The sequence below is a fragment of the Lagenorhynchus albirostris genome, chromosome 21 (assembly GCF_949774975.1).
Source record: "Lagenorhynchus albirostris chromosome 21, mLagAlb1.1, whole genome shotgun sequence".
In the NCBI taxonomy this organism is placed as follows: domain Eukaryota; kingdom Metazoa; phylum Chordata; class Mammalia; order Artiodactyla; family Delphinidae; genus Lagenorhynchus; species Lagenorhynchus albirostris.
Window position 1 is genome coordinate 5,213,009 of NC_083115.1, and position 23,392 is coordinate 5,236,400.

At 47.2% G+C, this 23,392-nt stretch overlaps 1 protein-coding gene across 10 annotated transcripts in view; it reads right to left on the reverse strand.

Annotated features, from left to right (window-relative positions):
* Nucleotides 1–23,392, reverse strand: part of TACC1 (transforming acidic coiled-coil containing protein 1) — a 112,954-nt gene that overhangs the window by 46,222 nt on the left and 43,340 nt on the right. For 4 of the 10 annotated variants that reach the window (XM_060136468.1, XM_060136466.1, XM_060136463.1 and 1 more), the window contains one exon: nucleotides 10,977–11,092. Coding sequence is in view for 8 of the 10 variants with exons in the window: in XM_060136463.1 (XP_059992446.1) it covers nucleotides 10,977–11,092 (116 nt within the window). In the remaining 2 variants the exon portion in view is untranslated. Of the gene's footprint in view, nucleotides 1–8,791; nucleotides 8,907–9,364; nucleotides 9,634–10,976; nucleotides 11,096–12,051; nucleotides 12,588–23,392 lie in introns of those variants that run through there. The other 6 variants (XM_060136460.1, XM_060136461.1, XM_060136462.1 and 3 more) reach the window with 4 other exon arrangements.

Here is a 23,392-nt window from a genome sequence, read left to right on the forward strand (position 1 = left end):
CCCGAATGTCCATCAACTGATGAATGGATACATAAAATACGGTTTATCCATAGAGTGGAATATTAATCAACAATAAAAAAAGAATGAAGTACTGACAGATGCTGCAACATGGATGAACCTTGAAAACATTATGGTAAGTGAACAGAACCAGTCAGAAAAGACTACATATTGTATTAATTCCATCTATATGAAATGTCCAGAATAAGCAAAGCTAGTGAGACACAGAGTAGATTATCAGTTGCCTAGGACTGGGGGTGAGAGAAACATGGGGGATGAGTGCTAATGGGTACAGGGTTTCTTTGGGGGGAGGTGATAAAATGTTCCCAAAATTAGACTGAGGTGACAGCTGCACAACTCTGTTCATATGTTAAACACCATTGACTTGTATACACTTGTATACACGGCTGAACTGTATGTGTGTGAATTGTATCTCAATAAAACTGTTTTTAAAAAAAGAGACAGAACAAAGAGACTCAGAGGGTAACAGAGCAGAAGCATGTCCTGCAATTCCTACAAAATGTTCTACTACATCACAGACTTACATTTCAGGAAATGCTTTAAATAGTCTCTTATGTGTCACCTGTAGGAACACATACTTGAGAGAGGTGGTAGGTCTCCCCATCACATCAATCTGGGATTTTAAATTTTTCTTAAGGAAGCCCACAACATGCTAGAGAAATTCTATTTACAGAAAGAGGAGAAAAAATGACATCACTCTTCTCTTCTACAACAGATGTAGCCAAGTATATGAACCATCTTAGAGACATGACAATTGGCATGCTCAAAAGGCTTTTGTTTTTGTTTGGGGGGTAGGGGAGTTGTGTGCTTTTTAAAAGTCTTTTATGTATTTATTTTTAACATTGGACCTCTTCCCAGACCTCCCCCACACATTCCCTTGCTAAAACTACCTGTCTGCTGCTAAACGTCTGGGGAAGCCAAGGAGACCAAGGGGCCTGGGGAACAGGAGGCGGCCAGGTCCTTCCAGACTCTGAACTCTGCAGGGCCTTATACCTTGGTCCCTTTTGGGTCCCCAAAGCAGAAACTGAGCACTCAAGACAGAGCTGATGCTCACGGTCACTGCTGAGCTGATGTCTGATACATACAGGACCCCCTTCCCACCTGATCATTTTTCGTACAGAACAAAAGTACACAGAACAGCAGTGATAAAGCCGTTCAGCTCTATCTGCAGGAGCAACCCTTGCTCTTCACTTCACCCTGTCCCTTCGAAGACCCCCCTCCTTTCTGTGTCTTCCCTCCCACCTTTGCTCTCAAGTCTGAACCAATGGAGGGCTTCAGGAGGGAAACACAAGGGGTCTGACCTGAGAAGACTGTTAAAAAGGTACGTATTAGCATTTAGGGAAGCGTCCAAAATGTGAACATTTTTTAGAGTTTCACATCTCTGAGTTCCCAGTCCCTCTAATTCCCCCCAAGTTGAGACATACTTCATATACGTACGTTCTTAGCCACTCAGCCAAGGACATCAGCCTTAAAATGGAGTAGAAGTGCACTGTCCAGGGGCAGGACAACAGGACAACGGGACAAGGAGGCCTTTTCCAGGACTGCTGGGTAGACCCTAAGGGTGGCGGCCGCAGGACTCACGTTCCCCTGACAACCACTGGGGCCCCACATCACGCAGAGCCTGGGAGTGACGAGGGGGTTCCAAGTGGGTGAGTCAAGTTGGGAAAAAGCACAACAGCCTTTTAAGTATGCTGCAATGTTAAGATGTCCCCACTTACAGCGGAAAAACAGCACCAACACACACGCGCACACCCTTGCCTGAGCCCAGACAACAAACTGATGGTCTAAACCTCCTCTTCCCCACCATCCAAAAAACAAAGACAAAAACATTACCCAGGAGCTTGGGGGTGGTAATTTATTTGCTTTTTGTTAAGAGATGGGGCCAGGTGCTGGAAACTTCTAACTCCTGAGAGAGGCTCACTCTAATATTCAAGACTCCGCAGGTAAAGAATAATCTGGAAAGCCACTCGATAAACTGGAAAAGTTTGTACTAAGGATGACGAAAGTACTTCAAATTTCCAAACCAGCGCCCCATGCTATTTTATTTAAAAAGAGACCCAAACCCTACCCTCTGAAGGCCAAGGTGACCGTAAGGTAAGAGGGTGGGGCTCACTCATCCGGAGGAGTCCACCCCCAGGAACCCCAGCCTTGCCCAGAAGCTGAGCCAATGACAGATGCGTCTCCTCTTCTCACTCAGGAGGTGCCCCTGGGTTTGGAACCACCTGGATTCGTCTGAGGCTACATTTCCAGTGGAGCAGAGACCCCTTGCACAGACAGAAGCCCTCCCCAGAGCCTTCTGCTCCAGCCCCAGCAGGCAGCAGGAGCAGAGGAGAAAGGACGCGTGCTAACAGAGCTAGCAGAGACCTGAACTTCACTCTACTGCTGCCAAACCACCATAATACACATCTCTTTAGAAATCATTACTAGAGCATTCAAAACACCAACTGCCTCTCTCACGAAGCAGCAACCACCCACACAGCTGGGAAGCAGACGCAGGATAAAGAAAAAGAGGGAGAATGTTGGGCAAGAGGGAGAGGGGAGCCTCCAGAGCAGGCAGATGACTCCGCAGCAGGACGGGGACCCTGGCTGAAGCCCACGCCACGGCTCCCGCCTCCTCTGCTCCTGCACCCTAAGAAGAGGGGCAGAAGGAGAGGTGGGGATGCAGAGAAGAGGCCCCAAAGGAAGGCGTAATGGGCTTCGTGGCAGGCAGCCTCCAAGGAAGCCCCCAGTGAGCCCCCACCTCCTGGTGTTCACGCCCTTGGACCCGTGTAACCAGAAGGATACTGTGGAAATAACAGAATGTGACTTCTGAGGCTGTCCTAAGAGATGCTGCAGCTGCCGTGCTGCAAGAACACTAAAGCAACCTCACGGAGAGAGGTCCACCCGAGGGGTAAAGAACTGAGGCCTCCCACCAACAGCCAGGCCGAGGTGCCAGCCGTGAGTGAGCTGCCCGACGAGGGGCTCCAGCCCCAGTCAAGCCTCCAGATGACTACAGTCCCAGCCAACGCTAGGAATGCATTCTCACAAGCAACCCCAAGCCAGATCACCCCGCTAGGCTGCTCCCAAGTTCCAGACCTATGAAAACGACGTGAGATGATAAACGTCCAGTGGTTTAAGCTGCTAATCAGCTTTGGAGTTATGTTATGCAGCAATACATAAACAATACCAGACTCTGGGAAATGCTTCTTTCTACACCAAAATAGGGGCAGAGTCCCAGGAGACTGCACACGTCTCCACGCACCTGCCTTTCCTCACCCACACATGACTCACAGGTGGAGAGGGAAGCAAGAGCTATGACGAGTGTGTCCATTCCCTGTTTATTTCTCATGGATGAGCAGAAGCTGAGCATTAAGGAAGCAAAACGTTTTCAATCCAACGGCACTGCTTACCCTATGATGCTTTTTCTTTTTTCCCTTCTGACTCGATGTCTAACTTGTGTGTAAACTTCTGATGTTCAAAACTCTTAAAATACATTTTATACTTCATATGTTATATATGCTAAGTTAACACATGTGGAAGATGTAATCTGGGCTTCCCTGGTGGCTCAGTGGTTGAGAGTCCGCCTGCCGATGCAGGAGACACGGGTTCGTGCCCCGGTCTGGGAAGATCCCACATGCCGCGGAGCGGCTGGGCCCGTGAGCCATGGCCGCTGAGCCTGCGCGTCCGGAGCCTGTGCTCCGCAACAGGAGAGGCCATAACAGTGAGAGGCCCGCGTACCGCAAAAAAAAAAAAAAAAAAAAAAAGATGTAATCCCCTGATGATTTTTTTAAAAATTACTATCATTTAATAAGATACTAAAGAAGATGCTTTCCCCCATCACACACTCTGTCCTGGCAACGTTTTAAGAACTTTTATTTCCTCTGATAGGTCTTCTCTTAAGTCAGCGAAGAGAGGGAGATTCATACCTTCCCTGTGAGCTGTATGTGTGATCTTCAAAGCTGAACTTACGACCCCACTGCTGTAAAAGCTGTGGCCTCGATTTCCCAGTTTTTAGACCGGAAATCACATGTGTCCTATCTCACAGCATCACTGTTATAAAATCAAATAAGATGCTGGAAAAAAAATTGCTTTCAATACATACGATAAATACAGCTGAAACAGAAAGTTGGGGGTCTGTTAGGTCAGAATCTTGCAGTGGGAAAGCTGGAGATCAAGAATTTGCTGTCGTATTTCCAGCAATGACATAGGGCAGAGGGACTGGCTAGGACAATGTCTGCGTCTGCCAAGCAGAACTGCCAGAATACATTTTTCCATTTGTGAATTAATGAAATACTCCGTTTGGCTACTATCCTCTTGTGAGTTTGGCCATCATCAGTCTAGGCTCTGGGGATCTAATCATGTTTGTGAGAGGCCATAAAATTAGGTTCATGTCCACCCCAAGGTGAGGGTGAGACCTTGAACTCAGAAACGGCAATCCCCTCCTAGGCCCAAGGTTAACAGTTATCAAATCCCCACAGAGACAGCTGTTTTGGGTGGATCAACCATGATCTCCCGTCACTAAGTCACTAATCTGAGTTTAGAAGACCGTGACGAAATGGCATATACTGCTAGGGCTTCCTATGAACAGTATTATTGATCACCTGGAAAAGGTACTATGACTGCTCTTTAAATGTTTAAATGGCTTTAGACCACATCCATTTTTTATGTGGAACATTAAGTGGTAGCAACGTAATTTTAGCAGGGCTGCTTACACCCCCTGCCCATACACCAGAGAAAATGCCTCCACCGCCAGAAGCTATCAAAGAAAGTTATACTGCTTTATTTGATGCTCAGGTAAGCCCCAAATCGGGAAATGCAAGTCTGAGGTGAGTTCAATCATTACAATATTTAAGAAGGTCTTGAATTTGCTATTCACCTTAAAAGAATAATACTGCTTTGACAGTTACTAAAATCTTCACTTCCGGCAGGCACACTCTGCCCCTGCCCCCAAGTGTTTTATTCAACAGTCTCTGCTGGAAAAATGATACTTTTCCCCCAAGAGTACATTGTCCTTGGGTGGAGCATCATATAGAGGTAGAGATGCTCCCTACATGGCTCCTTTACATTGTTATAAATAAAGCAACAGAGAAACATGGCCTGATCCCATTTACTAACTAGTGAGAACCTCCAAGCTGATAGCTACAAACATTAAACGGGTGGGGGCGGGGGGGGGAAGGAATTGTATCATGTAGCTGAGGTTTTCAAGCCTATCGTTGAGATGTTTTCTCTTACAATAATCTAAAATAGTGCAATATAAAAATTTAAATTGTGAAAAAGCCTATCACATAAAAAAATTGAAAATAAAAATAAAAAGAGCATTAATCTGGAATGCTGTCAAAGGAGCCACATGGGTTGAACTGTCGGACTAGGTAACATTAAGGGTCCTTATTAGTCCCATTACTTCTAGGACATTCTAATAAAGCAATCCCTGCGGTAGGAGCAGGGAAAGGATGTCAAACTAAATCCCTAGGAGAACCACACTCATAGTTTCAACTAGAACATTTCAAGAAGTACCTCATGAAAAATGTTTGCATAATGTTTGCTTATACATGTAGCCCAAAGCCTTAGAATCAAAAATCTAAGGCTCCGATTTTAACAAGATCTCCCTTCTAGGTCTTATATAGATAGTCTAAAACAATCCAATAAAGACATCATATCAACCACACAACCTATACCAACAATACACCACAGCAACAGTCAAATTACAAACGCACAAACACCCAAAGTTACATCAAATACACTTAATGGGCAAAAGTGAAAAGCCTCTATGATTGTACTTGTACTTAAATGATTCCAAAATTCTCCCCATTCTTCCCTAATTTCCTTTTTTCTCAGATCTTTTAGTCAATTGAAAATTAGGTATATTGACAGACCAAAACATTGTTTTGCAAGGGAGACCAACAGCCAGCCCAAACTAGTCTCTCCGTGATGCCTTACCTGACCATTCAGGCCTACAGGAATGGCACCCAGCGCCCACAGTTCATCTGTTAATCAGCTACAGCCTTGTAGCTTTTTTTAAATGAAGTTTAATTACTTAAACTTTATAATTTTACCAAAATTGTCGTAAGTGTGGATCTCAGTCGGCAAACTCTTCTGTAAAGAGCCAAACAGTAAATATTTTAGGCTTTTGCCCATCTTTCTTTCAGTCTCTATTCCGAGTACTCAACCTGCTATCTTAGTGCAAAAGCAGCCAGACAACAGCGAAATGCACAAGTGTGGCTGCATGCCAACGAAACCTCATTTATGGGCCCTGAAATCTGAACTTCCATATATTTTTCAAACAAAATATGTTTCTCCACCATTTAAAAATGCAGAAACCATTCTCAGCTCTCAGGCAGAACAGCAAAAGGCAACAGCAGGCCAGATTTGGCCTATGAGCCACCATTGGCTGATGCCTGATTTAGACTAACCCAAACTGTGTCGACAAACAAGTCTGCAGTCCCCACAGGCCTCCAGCAGTAGATACCTATGCACTGACCCTGTTTATCTCTCTCCTTCTGTTCTGGAGGACCACAGTGTGTGTCTGGAATATCTAGCCATCTAATCAACACATCAAACAGGGTAGTTTTGTTCCAAGGGCATAGAGAGCTTCAGCGTGAATTAAAATTCCCTCTCTCAAAGAAAGGTAACAACCTGTAAATAAAGGGATGTGTGTGTGTGTGTTGAGGGGAGGTGTCAATTAACAGAGGACAGCCACTGCAGCTTTCACTTTTATGACCCGAAACACTGGACAAAACCACAGTCCATTCGCACCAAAAAAACCCAAACAACAAAAAACAGATGAACTTGAGATTGTGCCTTTCAAAAGTCCTTTCCTAGGTGATGTCTCCTTACTGATACATCTCCCAGCAAAGAGAAAGAGAAGGGTTAACACCAGCAATTTAAACAGCCTTTGCGGAGGAAGGCAGACAGACAGCAAACACAGAGCTATCAGCCCAAGCACTATAGCCACCATTCTGGTACATTCAAGAAACTTCTTGGCCTACAGTTTTATTTTAACAGTTAGTCTGAAACTGGCTTCTATCTGTGGCTTAAAAAAACCGTACAACCTCATCCACTGTCTAATTCCTAGTATGGCATACAATCCTGCCTTAAGAAGAGTTATTATAGGCCCATCTCAGGGATACTGCGGGTTTGGTTCCAGACCACTGAAATAAAGCAAGTATTGCATATAAAGTGAGGCACATGCATTCTGTTGTTGTTTTCCCAGTGCATAAAAAAAGTTATGTTTACACTATACTGTAATTAAGTATGCAATAGCATTATGTCTAAAAAGACAATATATATACTTTAAGTAAAAAGCACTTTATTACTAAAAAATGCTAAACATCATCTGACAATGCAGGGGTTGCCACAAACCTTCGACCTGTAAAAAATGTTGTATCTGGGAAGTGCAGTACCATGAGATACGTCTGTATAGAGTTCAGACACTTTAGATCCCTAAAAAGCTTCCAATAAAAAGAAAATTAGTTCAGAATAGATGTAGATGTTTCCCCAAGTTCAAAGAATTAGATGGAGGTTGGGATGGAGCCCGTGGGTACAGTACATGGGATGCAGCCACACATGTGAGGGCCCTTCCACACCAGGAAGCCAGGATCTTCTACATATGTTAATTCCAACCCTGACCAGCTAACAACTCATAGATCATCCCCAGAGAAGACAGAGTCTTACATGATCTATACCTGCTGTTGCCCCATGTCCTGAACCACAGAAACATGGAAGACTAACCTTATCAGGAGCCAAATAATCAACAATTTTTGGAGAAAGAGAACCATCCAGGCCCAGAAACTAGACTTAAACATTAGACTCCAGAAACTTTTGTCCACTGATCTCTTTCCTGGTCAGCCTTGTGCTTTGGCTGTATTTTTACACGTACTGTGTATGCATGACAAGGCCATCAACAGGGCTCTGGACAAGGACTGGGTGTTGGGGAGAAGAAACCCTAGAAGGCAGGATACTGCCAGGCTGATGAGGAATCATGCTGTTATCTAAAGACCCTAAATTGAAAGATTTCATAATATGTAGTGGCTGTTTCCTAGGATGTACCCCTGCCATATTCATGGTCCGCAATCATGATCTCCTCCACTGAGCTTTCTTGGTTCATAAACTCTCTAAAAGGAAAACTTCAGGAATTCCCTGGGGCTCCAGTAGTTAGGACTCTGCGCTTCCACTGCAGGGGTCACGGGTTCAATCCCTGGTTGGGGAACTAAGATCCTGCAAGCCGCACGGTGTGGCCAGAAACAAACAAACAAAAGACACAAAAGGAAAACTTCTAGAAAGAGTGAAAAAGAGAGTATGAGCTACAAGTTACCAAAACTTGTAAAAATGAGTCAGTGGCACAGGAAGGACCAAACAATTGGGTCTGTGTGGTTCTGGGGGCCTGCGCCATACTGGCCTCCATTCAATTAGCAAAGAATCTGTCAGGATGAATCAGACTACCAGCTGACAGGATGGTGAGGAAGGGGGCGGCCCAGGCTGAGCAATTCAAAGAGGCTTTCAAACAGCTACTTAACGTGTCTTGTGAGCTTTATTTGAATTTGAGGGGAAGGTCACAGAATAGTTCTCTCAGGCTTTCAAATCTCCATTCTGATCTGCCAATCCTGAGAGAAGAAAAAGGGAAGCTATGAAGCGGCATCTCTGTCACTGAGACTGCTACACAGCAAAGTGCCACACACAAGTCCTCCCACACGCAAACCTGCCTGTTCCCACACGGTCTCTGCCTGAACCCATGGTACAAAGCAGCCTGGAGACAGTCGGGGGAGTTCTCAGCAGGGCAGCACGGTATGGAGCTCACCATTAAAGCAAAACCACATCACAAAAAGCTGATATCATTTCCCCAGTAATTCCAGCTCCGTCACGAAGTCCAGCACAGGGAACCTGACCTCCCATGGCGACCCATGAGGAAGCTGCTAAGCAAGAAAGCAGAATCACTGTTGGGAGAATAAATTCATGATCAGATCAAAAACTAGGTAACTGGATAACTGAAAGCTGGCTCTACTTTGTCACTGCAGGTGACAGTGACAGACACTGGAATAGAAAAAGCATGTGAAAAGGACATCCCTCCTAGACGCCCATCTCCAGGCAGCAGCCCGCCAGCCTTTGACAAAGGAGTCAAGGCATCATCCCTCTGCTCAAAGCCCTCTGCTGTGGGCTGGACTGTGCTCCTCCAAAAGACAAGCTCAAGCCCTAACTCCCCACACCTTGGAATGTGGCCTCATCTGGAAGTACAGCTGAGCCTTGAACAACGTGGCGGTTAGGAGTTCCGACCCCCGACCACCCAGCACCGTTGAAAACCCTCCACATCAGCGGTGCTGCACCCCCAGATTCAACCAACCGTGGATCGTGTAGTACTCTAGAACATACTTACTGAAAAAAACCTGTGTGAGTGGACCCGCACAGTTCAAACCCACGTGGCTCAGGGCTCCACTGTGGTATCTTTGCAGTAATCCAGTTAAGAGGAGGTCAACCTGCATTAGGGTGGCCCCTAAACCCAATGACTGGTGTCCTTATAAGTAAGCCACATGGAAGACACAGAGACACACAGGGAGGAGCTGGCCATGGAATGAAGGAGGCAGAGAGGGAAGTTTTGCTGCCACAGGCCAAGGAACAACGAGAACTGCTGGCAACCACCAGAAGCTAGAAGAAACAAGGAAGAATCCTTGCCTAGAGCCTTTGGAGGGAGCGTGGCCCTGCCAACACCTTGATTTCGGACTTCTGGCCTCCAGAGCTGTGAGAGAATCAATTTCTGTTGCTTCAAGCCGCCCCGTTTGTTTGTGGCGCTTTTGAAAGGCAGCCCCTTCCTGTCTCACTCAGGAGGAAAATCAGTGCCTCGTTACGAGGTAACCCAGGTCTCCCCCGACCCGGCTGACTGTGGCTCCCAGAGCTCCCTGCCCAGCAGATCGCTGCAGCCACCCTGGCCTCTTCCCTGGTCCTCGAACATGCTGCCTCCCTGCCACCACGCGCCGGCCCACGCGCAGGCTGCTGCTGTCTCAGACCTTCGCAGGTGCCATCCTCTGCTGGAAGATTTCTCGGGAACCTGCACAGCTGTTCCCCTCAATCCTCCTTCAGGGCTCTGCTCAAGTCCCCTGATCATTTGGGCTCCCCCACCCCCCATCGGCCTTCAGCGCCTCCTACCCGCCCCCGCTCTGTTCCCCCTTCCCCTGCTTTATTCTTCTCCAAAATCCTTAGGACAAGCTGACATATACATTTTGCTTAACCTCTAAGAGGCCCGTCTCCCTCTGTAACGCTGGCTTGCGGAGATCGGGACTGTTTCACTGCTGAAGCCCAGCCCACTCTGTTTACTGGATAGCTAAATGCATTCGATCAGGACAGGTGAAATTTTACTCAAAACTGGCTGTGTGACAAAAAGGGTTTCTACTAATGAAGCGGAACAGCAACAGCTTCTGCAGATGAAGGGCAGGCTCCAGGCTGGGCTCTGAGGGGCCAGGAGAGAATCTCCCATCTCGGGTGGACTCAGGGGCTCACTACCATCCCTGGTGGAAGAGGGAGCAGTAAACAACTTTGAAACAGCCTCTTAAGCGTCCTCCTCATCTAAAAAAGTCAACTCTTACCTATAATTCTTGTCTCCAGCCACACCCTGTAGAAAGTGAGCTGGCCTGAGAAACGTGTGAAGCGAAAGCTAAACATGCCTCCACCAGGGCATCACCACACAGAGTTTTGTTGTTTAGGGGCCAGGGGAAGGGCCCAGCAGGAATGTTCTGATAATGATCATCTCATACTGCAAATGTACAGCCTACTTCGGGAAGAAGGCCTCTGACCACCACATTCGTAAAAAAAAAATAAACAAAAATAAACAAGAAAACCGTTTCAAATGAGCCAGGAGCTTTCAAACAGCTCCGGCTTAGTAAGGAGATAATCCCAACCTTTTCAAATGGCCCTAAATTAACACTTTTCCTTCCCTCATTTACATTTTCAAACCTTTAAACAAAATAAGGCCAAAAAGGAAAGTCTTTCTTTACCTTGGGTTTTGGCCCCAGGGCCTGCCAGTCCTAGGTGTGAATCACAGGATTCCTTGCAAGGTGATCTGATGGGCGTTTCGGCTTCAGGGGTCTCAAAATTACCTTCAGAATCCGAGCTGCCAAGGGGGAAAAATGAGGAATTACCACTTTCAACGGTATTTCCGACACCCTTTATAGTCTACATATCCGCAAAGTCCAGTATTTTTGCCTAATTTTACAACCTGCGCGTCCTCAGCATGGGCTGGCCTGTGGGAGCTGCTGCCGCACCCTCCTCGGGCTTCTGTCTGGCCTCCTGTCTCCCTGAAATCTCCTCCATCCTCAGGAGACTTTTTCCAGCACCATTTTTTTTTTGAGGTCATCCTTCCCTCTGATACCCCAAAAAAGCCCTTTCAACAGACTCCTTTTCTCACAAGAGCCCTTTCCTGGAGGTTGAAAAATTAAATTGCCCCCTCGTTCTAAAAAAAATTAAGCCAATATTCGCCATGATGCCTTTTTCTTTGGTAGGCCTCTACCTGTCTGGAACTCACCCGGCCAGAGGCCGAGGATGCTGTCACCTGCCTTCCGCAATCACACGGGTGACAGCTCAGCAGACACCACCATTTCTCACCAGCTGCCAGGAGCCTGTCATCACGCGACCTTCTTTACTAAGGCTGCATTTTCGGGACACAGGGGAACCCCCAGGAGGGCCTGGGAGCGACTTCTTCCCCACAGGGAAGGCCCCAAGTTCCACCGGGTGTGACCCACGACTGTGTGTGTGTGTGTGTGTGTAGGGGCGGGGGGCTGGGGGCTCGAAGCTTAGAGAAAGTGACCGAGGCAGACGGGGATGCAGAGAGACTGCAGATTCTGGGTTAGGTTCAGAAAGATCATACTGAAACGGGGGGAAAAAAAATACCCGGGAGGACAGAACATCCTGAACCTTCGAAGGCACAGCGGGGACCTCGTTACAGACAGGGACGCAGCATTGCCATGAACACGGTTACGCGGGTGGCGACCACACACACGCACACAGACTGAGCCGCAGATGGATGGATGGATAGCAGCGCGTTTGCATTTTGGCAGGAACGCGTGTACTTGCCTGAAACTCAAGGATTTGGTCTCGGCTTGCGAGTCCTCCTCCTCGGGGTCGCCCTCGGGCCCTCCGGCCTCGTCCTCTCCGGCGACCCCGCCGCGCACCGCGGACCACGTCCATTTCGCCCACTGCACTGGGGACAGGATCTGCCAGGGGCTGAACGCCATGAGCGCGGCTCCTCCGGCTCCGGCTCCTAGGAGGATGGGAAAGGGGAGAGCCCTTTTTCCCTTTCAAAATGGAGGGAACCGGTGACAGGCGCCCGGACGCGTTTCCAGCGGAGGCGCGGATGTGGTTAAACGAGCGCCGTCGGGGGCCCGGGTGGAGCGCTTCCTCTCCTCCGGCTGGCAGCGCCGCTTCCTCCGCGTCCTCTTTCCTGAACGTGCGGCCACGGCGCCCCCGCGCCCGGCGACTCCCGCGGGGGAGATGCCTCTCCTGGGGCCTCCTCGGGGCCCGGGCCCACGACGCCCGGCGGCTCGGCCTTGGCTGCACGGCGGCTCAGCTGTTCCCGGTCCCTGCGGCCCGGCTCCCGTCTCCCGGCTCCCGCCTCTCGGCCGGCTGGGCGCGCATCAGCTGCGGCGGAGCCGCGCCCCAGGAGCCGCCCCCTCGGACCGTACTACTCGCGCCCGCGGACGGGGGCGCCCGCGGCGGCGGCACTTTGAAGCGCGCGCGCCCGCCGGATCCCCCCGGCTTCGCGCCACAGTGGTCGCGCCCTCCCTGCGGGAAGGGGCTTCTCTGCTAAGACCCTGGCCGCTGGCCGAGCACCCGGGCGCCGGGAAGATCCGTTTTCCGTGTACGTGCACGCTGGACTGTGCCTCCTTCCCTTTTTATTTTTATTTTCTCATCTTGCTACTGCGACTTAATGGCGTTAGTGATACTGGATCGCAGAGAAGTTCAGCCCCTTATTATAAAAAACTCTGAGGCCGCTGTTGACTGTGTTTTCCCCTCCCTAATAGGACGGCGTGGAAGATTTCAGCCTGTTCACCTTCAACCTTCAGATTCCTTAGCAACGCTGCAAGAGTAGCCAAGGGCTGGGATTTTAGATGCTTTGTGGCTCCTCAGTCCTCACTGGTGGAACTGCCGTGGCGAGGTCTTGGGTAAAGGGTGCTAAATTACCCTGTGAAATTAGAGCTTGATCCGTTTCCCATTCTCCTTTTTGAGGCATAACTTATAAGTGTTTGGTCTCTGACTCTGTTTGCTGCTTCCGAAGTCTGCCAACAGGCCTAATGATTTCAACCTTCAAAATAAAAACCCTCTGTGTTTGAAGGGAGAGGCAGGGAAGTAGCAGAGCTCTCCTCCGATTTTCTTCATTTTCTATCAAGGGATTCTACTTAGGGATTGCGCCCCTCAGAATCACCAAGGCACCAAGCGAACCTGCCTCAAACAACCAGGCTTCATGTCTCCTTGCCTGGATAAGGCATTTCTTGTACTACTGTAATTTCCAGAGTTGCAGGTTCCCACAGAGACAGCAGCTCCAGAACTTAGAACAAAGTCAGGCTGAAACTGCCACACGGACGTCTCCACTGAAAGGGGTTGGCACAGCAAACTGTTGATGAATCATGACTGTCTTACACATTTGATAACAAAAACAAAAGCAAAAATAACGCAAGATCAGGCGTGGCAGGTAGTCTCACCATAACAGATGGATGGGGGTTCGCCTGCACTCTAGACTAGAGGGCTGGGGTGTCTGGATGCTTTAGAATTCATCCAGCTCCTTCCCAGAGATAAATACAACTGTCTTGACCGTACTGGAGATTACAAAGATGAGAAATAAGCAGGAGTCGTTTTTTTTTCAGGTCTGCATGAAATACGCCACAATACTATCCAACGGGTCATATGTTTCGGTTTATGGCTCACCACACAAACCTTCAGATTGTAAGGTTCCCCCCAAGTTCCTGGATCTGACACGTGTTTTGTTGCCCATGTAAATCTGTAGCTGGCATATAGTAGGTCCTGTTCGTTCTTCCTCCTGAGCGGTTCTCGAAACTTTTCCCTCCTCTGCATCCCCACTGTGACTGACATAATTCCCACACTCCCTAGTTTTCATAGATCTACTGTAAATGTGTCCAATTGGTTCTACCTCTGAGGGTCGTCTCGGCTGGGGTCACCCTTGCCTGGCTGATCTGTGACTTGTGCTCTAGTCTTGCTATTCCTGCTCCGCTCTCCTCCGACCCTTTGTAGTCGTAGCCATAATCTCTACAGAATTGGTTCTGAACTTTAATATGTCCAAGAATCATCTGGGGCCCCTCTTTAAAAGTCCAAATCCAAATTGCCAGCAGATTCTGGAAATCTGTATTTTGACCAAGTGTCCTGGGGAATTTCTTCCACAGGATAAATTTGGGAAACAGTGACCAGCTTGACCCAACTAACTGCTGCATCAGGAACAATCTCCCTTTCGCCTGCAGTTTTGCACCCTCTTCCCCACCCCCCACCCCCACCCCCACCCCCACCCTGGCCTCCACCCCCATGTCAAGCCCCCAGGCCTTGACTGCCCAAACTTCCTTCCTCACCCAGCGCAGGTGTCTACCCTGGGAAAACAGACTGATTTCTCCCTGCTTTCTACCATCTCTATACCCCGAACATTCAGAGGGACTTTGACTGTGACCCTTAGGTAGTTTTGAAATAGGGTACCATTAATAGCTACACCAGGACAACAGGCATAAACCAGGACGTCCCAGGACATAAGGTCACCCTACACTTAGCGCACTACATATAACATATTTGTTTACATGTCTCTCCCACTTCTGGACCATAAGCTTTTAAACGGCAAGGACCACGTCATATTCATGATTTATTTTTGTTTCCCCAGAAATCAGGACAGGGCCACACACTCGGTAGGGTGTTGTGTAAATGTGCAGAAAATGAATATTCCAGTTTACAACAGACCTTCTAAGCTTGGCTAGGGTGACATAAATTCCTAAAGCCTGACTCTTCTGGGGAAATCAAATTTTGAACCAGCATAGCACAGAAACCAGATGAGTGATGGCCCCAGCAAGACAAAGCCCAGACTACAGAGCAATTTCTTGAAATTAGAGAGGTAAATGCCCAGATTTCTGAAAATCTCTGCAAACTCCTGGACTTAACGTGAACAGCAATAAAGTAAGTAATTACTCTATAGCCTGAATTATTTTTATTGTCTAGAACAAATAATGAGGCTGATATGTCAATTTCCCGGTAACTCTGGTAAAGACTGGGCAATGTTTGACAACCAAGGAAAACCATCATCTTGCTGCTAAGCCCTTAGCTTCAAGGAGCAGAACGTCTGCAAATGGAATGTCTTTGTTTTGGAAGTGACCGTACGCACAGGAACGGCCCGTCCGTTCTCTTCCTTCCTCTGCTCCTTGGCCTTCACAGAAGCTTTGGATCAATACACCATGAAAATGTAAAATGAAACTCCCTGAAACACTCCACACAGGTGGCCCGGCCAGGCACATACCTCGCCGCTAAGGGATGCTCCAGAGGGGTCTGTGAAATGGGTCTCTTTGATAAAAAGTAAAATAAAATAAAATAAGATAAAATATATGAGTAAGCAAATTCACACAGGCAAACGACTATCCATTTAGTGGCGCAGCTACTGTGAGAATGTCTGGGGGAATGTGGCAGGAAGGGAGGGCGGAGGCAGGGTGGGGCCTGACCGGGAAGGATCCTTCTACTGTTCAGGAGTAGATCCTAACTCAGATTGAACTGGATCTTGCAGTAGGGGGAGCAAACACAAGTCCCTACCTAGATAGTGTGAGGGAGCGACGAGGCCTGGGTGGCAGCTGGAGAACCCTGAGGAGGCTAAGGGGCGGCCCGACCCAGTTCCTGGTGCCCATCTAACAATCTCCCAAGAGAAACCCAAATCCTGGCTTTTATAAGACATCTTCCAAGCTTCCATGTTTGTTTGGCCGTGTGGCATGAGGAATCTTAGTTCCCCGACCAGGAATCGAACCCGTGTCCCCTGCGGTGGAAGCGCAGAGTCCTAACCACTGGACCGCCGGGGAAGTCCCTAAGCGTTCGTGTTCTTACTAATTTCAATTGTTTTAAACCTTGTGGAGGCCATCGCGGCGCAGGACAAACAAAAGCCACTTTGTGCGCCTGCATGGCCCATGGACCCTGGATGGGCCGAGGGGAGTCATCACGCTTTGGAGCCAGTAAAAAACACTTCCATTTAGAAAGATCATTCTGGTAACAACCTGCGGGCTGGGATGGAAGGAGTGAAGAATGGGAGACACCTGAAAGTGCTGTTTTCCCTGCCCCAAGCCGCCTGAAGAAGGCAGACGGCTTCTCCTCCAGAGGGTAAAGAAGCAGAACTGGAATTAGCATCCTTATCTTTCACTCCGTCCCTGGTCCGGGAACTAAAATCCCACAAGCTGCGTAGTGCGGCCAAAAAAATTTTTTTTATTTAAATAAATAAATGAATAAAGAAGAAGAATTGGAGCTGTGAGCAATCCAAGCACAATTTACAACAGAAGGAAGAGAAAACTGCTATTGTGAAGAAAACCATTTCCGACAGCCAGTGAAATGAGACAGTCGGTGAATTTCTGACCGCTGGTGACTTTAAAGGTCAGGCAGGCAGACACATCAACTCATCTGTTGATGATCAACTCATCTGTATTTCCTAACAATTGACGAATTCGTTGAGCATAAGATACACCTAATTCAATTAACATGAAATGTCAGATTGATGATGTCACCAAAGGGGCAGGGCATCTCTGAAGGCCTGAGAAAAAGCATGGGCCCATAGCGACTTGAAACGGCCAATGGCAACTAGGTTTAGGTGCCTCAGCGGAACCTCGACAGAACATGTCCCCTCCCCACCCTGCTTTTCGAGAGCCACCCTGTCCACGGACTGAGCTTCCAAGACACGGTGGGGCACTCTGGGCGTGTGCTCACTCCATCAGCCCGATCACTGAGCTAAACACCCTCAATCCTTAACCTTTTTCTACTCGAATATTTAAGTGATGAAGGTCTCTAAGATGCAATGATAAGAGTATCTTACATAATAAAGTTTCATCCGATCTCTATAATCATTCTCTGGTAGTGGGGCAGGTTTTCTCATTCTCAATTTGCTGATGAGGTAACTGAAGCAGAAAGGGCAGCCACCTGCCTGAAACTGCGCCACAGAACTGAACCCTAGTCTCCTACCTTTCAGTACCCTTCCTTTGCTTTGTATCAAATCGGAAGAAAGCAGAAAGCCCTTGGAGCCCCTTGGTAGCTTGTGGTTCCATCAGCTGGACGGCCCTCTCAATTTCTTGCTGCTGCTGCAGTCCTGGCTTCCTGCTTACCTTGCACGGGCTGCAAAGTCACAACTAGGAATACCTCACTCCACCAGTGAAGAGCTGCCACTGCCAACAACGGCATCTGAGGTATTCGAGTAAGTTCAGGTTACAGTCTTAACCTTGCAAGATCCGATGTTATCCTTTACCTGGAGGCTATCATCACCTAGAGAATCACAATCTTCCCTCCACCACCCAAACACGCCCAAATCAGGGAATTTGTAGTATGCGTTTACCCTGAAAATTACATCCTAAAGAGAACCTCCTTTCTCATTTTTTAAAACAGAAAAGTTGGATTTATGTCCATAGCTAAAACTCTTTCAGAGCTCCAGGAAGATTAAAAGGGATTCAGATTGCATCCATTAAAGAGTTGGCCAAGCTCCCCACCTAGGAGACCTGCTCCAGATTTTGCTCTGGTGAACAGCTCTCATCAGATCCTCTCTCTCATCTATTTTTTTCTGTATTACAAAAACAAAGTTTGACTTCCTCAGAAAGTATGTCATTCCACCTAGGTCGGGGTCCCCAACCCCTGGGCCATGGACCGGTGCCGGTCCAAAATAAAATAAATGCCCCCCAATCAACCTCCCCATCTGCTGGACGGGAAGAACACTGATCACATGGCCCAGATTTTCTGAGATCATCCTGATATCAAATATTCTACCCAGTGTCCACATAAAGACTTGTCCCCATTTTCATTTACAAAACACTGTCACCAAGTAGTTAGAAGGTACAGATTGGGAGGGCACTTGGAAAGGGCAGCAGAGAGTCACTGGTAGGAGGATGTGGAGAGAGGTATCCTCTCAGAAGAAAGAATAAAACCACAAGAAGGTTTCCAAAGTAACTGGGAAACCCACTCCACTGAAATCCTCACTCTGGGCACGTGGGGGAAATTTCATCACAGGACCTTGTGTGTTTGTGACCAAAAATCTTCTTGTGTTTCTAAAAGAAAAAGATCAGGGCTTCCCTGGTGGTGCAGTGGTTGAGAGTCCGCCTGCCGATGCAGGGGACACAGCTTCGTGTCCCCGTCCGGGACCCGGTCCAGGAAGATCCCACATGCCGCGGAGCGGCTGGGCCCGTGAGCCATGGCCGCTGAGCTTGTGTGTCCGGTGCCTGTGTTCTGCAACGGGAGAGGCCACAAGAGTGAGAGGCCCGCGTACAGCAAAAAAAAATAAAAAGAAAAGAAAAAGATCAGAAACTAAGAAGCAAATTCCATGACATGATATGCAGCCTACTGTTACTTCCAGCTTTTATCTTTTTATGCTAAAAGTTTAACTGCCAAAAAAAAAAAAAAAAAAAAAGTTTAACTGCCATAATTTGGTTCTGAAACTACATGTGTGTGAAAATTTAAGGAAAATACATTCTTTTACATCTCTGTTATAGTACAAAGCAGGGAGAGGGGAAACCTGTCCTTTTTGTGGGTGTTAAAATTTGTAAAAGTGTCAAATATTAACACACTGCTAATAAATATAAGCTAAATGACTAGCTGGATAGGAAGACATAACAATGTTCCAAGTTGGTCAAATTAAATATTGTAGAGACGGCAGTCCTACTCAATTAATTTATAGGTGTAATGCGATTTCCATCAAAATTCTTAGGGGATTTTTCTGAGGATTTCTCAATAGTTTTCAAAAATTTATCTGGAAAAATAAACTGGTAAGCAGACTTCAGATTCTTTTAAAAAATGTCAAGAAGGGGATTAATTATGCAAGATATTAAGACACGTTTATGCAAAAATAGGCATATCCTTGTTCTGTGAAACAGAACAGAAAGCCCAGAAAAAAACCCTGTAAGATATAGGAAGTTGTTATATGATAGAGAAGAGGTTACAATACAGTGGGGAAGGGAAGATTACTTAATGGTTGAAGAATAATTGGTTGGCAATGGGAAAAAGCTCAAATTCAACACTTACCTCAGAGCATATACCAACATAAATTCCAGATGGATTAGATGGCTAAATAATACAAGTCAAACCATGGGGAGAAAACAATCTAGAAGCAACAGAATCTGTCAAAGCTCTGTCAGAAGGATGACTGTCCAAACTTTGGAGCAATTCACGAAATCACACACCAAATAAAGATCGCAGATTTTGAACCAGACAGTCTGGAATTCCCAGGGCAGCCCTAGGAAGGTAAACACCTCATAGCCCCCTGCTGCCTCCCAAAGGGAGGTGACCTTGCCTGAAACAGTCCACCATACGAAGACGAAAACTCCTGAACGTTTGCCTTCAAATTAAAAGGCGAACAGACAGGCTGAGGAAAATAGTGGCAACCCAGAGCTCACACTCTTATTACCTAAGGAACTCGTGGAAACCAGTAAGATCATCCAAACCCAGCAGAGACATGAGCAGTTTATAACTGCATCCTATGTGTCGACACCATTATGAGCGCTTTGCAAGCACTATCTCATCTTAGTCCCCGCCCCCTTGCCCCACAGTCTCATGAGGAAGGTATTATTCCGGCTTAAAAAAAAAAGCAGGACAAGTTGGCTACATTTTCAACCTCTAGAGCAGGGGCTCTTGATCTGGGCTTAGTAAGGAAGGACTTGAGAAGATCATGACTTCCTTGAAGTTACATGAGAAATTATCCCTGTGCGTTTGCACCCATCTCTCCCCCTCCTCTTCCCCAGGTACAGTCAAGCTCCACTCCGGGAACAATGCTTTAGGCTGATTGCAGATGAATTTTCGAATCTGAAAGAGGTACCAATAAAAGATTCTCTTCCCCCATCAGTTACAAGGAAGTTTTAACCCAGGAGGCCTATACTCAGAGAATCCAGACCTGCCAGAGATGAATACAAGAAGCAATGAGCTTGGATGACACGCCACAGGTGGAAAGGAGAGGAGAGGAAGACCCAGTGGGCAGCCCGTGGGTCTAATGTAAGCGACTGGTGACCAAAGTGTGACATCCTCGTACCAGCAGCAAAGATGCCGTAAAAAAGGGAGATTTTCCCAGGGATCCCTACTGATGCACAGGAGCCTCCTCAAAGACATACAAAGTTGGGCCAGGATGTAAAAGGTGCACTTCATGAGGGGGATGCAAAAGAGTAATTGTAACATTTTTCTTTTGGGGATGCTGTCTCTTTTTGGTGTACTTCCGGTTAAAAAAAGAGACAATAAGCCCCAGATGGAGTCACATGTGCTAAGCTCACGGCACCAAACCGAGACTTAATACCTAACCTGACTGCAGAGTCAGTCCCTCCCAGGAATGTGATCTTAATCAGACAGTCTGGAATTCCCTGGGCAGCCCTAGAGAGGTAAACACCTCATAGCCCCCTGCTGCCTCCCAAAGGGAGGTGACCTTGCCTGAAACAATCCACTCTTTGCTAGTTCCCCTTTCCTGCCCCTTCTGTCCATAAAAGCCTTTCACTTTGTGCAGCTCTGGGGAGCTCCCTCCTATTGGCTCCATGGGGTGCTGCCCGATTCATGGATCATGGAAAGGAGCCAATTTGATCTTTCAATGTACTCAACTGAATTTTGTTTTTTAACAGATTTGGTGTCAGTGATGGGATCCCAAGTGAACTTCTGACAGCTTCGGGGACAATGAGAAACACAGGCCTGCTGCCTGGAGAGCCCTCTGAGTTCCCAGTCTTTCCCACCATTTCCAAAGGCTGCGTGTAAATGCTTCTCAGTTCTGAGCTCGGCTCTCTTTGCATTGAGCTCCCAACCTAGTTGGCATTCCAGTCTGCGATTCCCCCTTCTGGAAACCCCTTCCAGTCCGCCGTCCTCACTTGTGGTTCAGTGCCCTCCCCAGTCCCCAGTTCCGGGTTGGGAATTGCTGGTGGTGTGGCCAGTCCGCAGTAACGTCTCTTGGTTACTGCTGGTTTGTTAAGGTGCACATTTGTCTCATTTTGGGTATATAAAGGCTACTGCTAGTGGGAATCTCAGAAGCCAGAAAAGCTGTCAAAATTGGTGGGCATGGATCAAACACTTACAGGCCATTAGGGCACCCGCCACCTAACTCAAAGACTCTGTGTTAGGATAAGGTGGTCACAGGACAGGTCAGACTGACACTAGGTCACCTACCAACCTCAAGAAAGTTTCCAGGCAGTGAGGTACACTGTAAAGCACTGCACAGTCCCCAACCCAGCAGCACAACCCTTTTAGTTATGAGTGTGGCTCCAAGAGACCCAAAGGCTTAGCAGAAGGAAGAAACAAACAGAAAAAAGGAATGGGATCTTTACGCTCCAAGAGTCCAGCGTGCTACCTTTCAGCACAGCTGCTTATTTTATGTCTCAGAACTATGGCTTTGGAAGCTACAAACGTCTACAAAAATGGCAAAATCTTACTAAAGACAACCTAGAATTACAATCACCACTGTGACAAAAGTTCCATGTAGATAAGATCATTTAAGAAGTGCACTTAAAAAAAAAAAAAGTGCACTTAAAAGCAAAGGCTCCCAAATCAAAAACAGAATGGGATACCTATGTCCATTAGCATGCAGAAGCCTCCGAAAGGCTTCACAATTCCAGAATAGCTCCACGGAAAGATTCACTGCAAAACAGATAATGGAAAGCTAAACACAAGACCTACCTGAAACAGAAGTGTGAGACCAACATCACTCGTACTGCTCCCCTCTATTCTCCTTGCAGCACTCACTTTCTTCTAGTAATCCTCTGTCTGAAAGTCTTTCCATTCTGAAGAGACCACAACACCGTAAACAAAAGTCCACCAATTTAGTGGCCGTGCAGACACCCCCATATCTACTGCTCTCAAAGGAGGACCCTCTTATGGGCCCTTCCCAGAGTTGATGAGTCTCTGAAGAATTTTCTGGTAAACCACTTAAACAGCCAAGGAAAACTAAAATTGAAATGAATGAGAAACCTGGCCAAATTCTGGTAGATACGGGTGCTACACTCTCTATGTAAACTCCACGTGGAACCTATAGATGGGAACCTGGAGAAAGTGGCAGAAACCACCTAAGGGTGAGAATTCTTATCAGAGACAGCTCTTCCAGAGCTGTCTCTAGTACCCGGTAGAGAGAGGAAAATAAAATATCTTTTGTACTGATGCCAAAAGCTCAGCCTCGGTGCACTGGTGCTCAACTGAATCTTGGAGACAAAGTCTTGGGTGAAGTAGAAAAGAACAGCTTTACTGCTTTGCCAGGCAAAGGGGGACACAGTGGGCTCATGCCTCAGACACTGTGTGTCCCAACCCGAGAGGATCTGGTGAAGAGTTTTATGGCAATGTTTCAAGGGCAGGGTTGCTGATAAGGATCGGGGTGTGTGCAGGGCCTGCACTCCTTCAATCTGGCCTTAGGTGCTCTCCTCCCGTCTCTGCATCCCCTCCCTTCCCTGATTAAGAACTATTCGAACCTGCCTTTTGGAACTCAGGGAAGGTTATGGGGGCTGGAGTCTATTCCCTACAAACAAGAACTAGGGGACACAGAAAGGCTTCCTTGCCCAAGAGCCTCACAGGGTCCTGCTCGGTTTCAGTACCCTCTTTGGAGATGCCTCTTGAGTCCAAGTGGTTGTTCAATACTGCCAGAAATATTTACTGTTTGTCCCGCCTGACAGCTACAAAGTAGCTCTGTGGTCAGAAACTAGCCAAACTGCAGAGACTGGTACAAATTTTTTTTAGGCCTTCTTCCCTAAGCTAAAATAAAACTATGTACCCAGAGGGAAAGAAAAACCTTCTAAAGCCCCTGTAAAAGGATTTATGGGTGGACCAGCCTATGATGTCCTTTAAGTTGCAGCCCAATTCCTTGAGGAATTAAAAGCAAGTGTCTTTATCTCACATATCTTTGCAAAATCAGAACTCTGGCTCCAGGAACGCTTATTTAGGTCACCTCCTTAAAATACCAACTTCAGGGAGGTACTTCTTATCAGAAGGAAAACAAAAGGGGTAAAGGCAACTGAAAACTTGAAACTTAGGCAACTGAAAAATCCTAAATGTCTTCTCCACAAATATTAATAAAAAGCTTTAGCCATCTGAGCAGGCAACCTTAGATTATTCCTTCTGCTAGAAATGTAATTTGGATCCAATCTCTTTTATAACTACCTGATTCATGGCTAAATGTTTAAACAGAAGCTATAAGGTCTCTGTTTGCATCTGTCTGTGTGTGTATGTATGTCTATGTACATGTGTTGTAGAGACATGC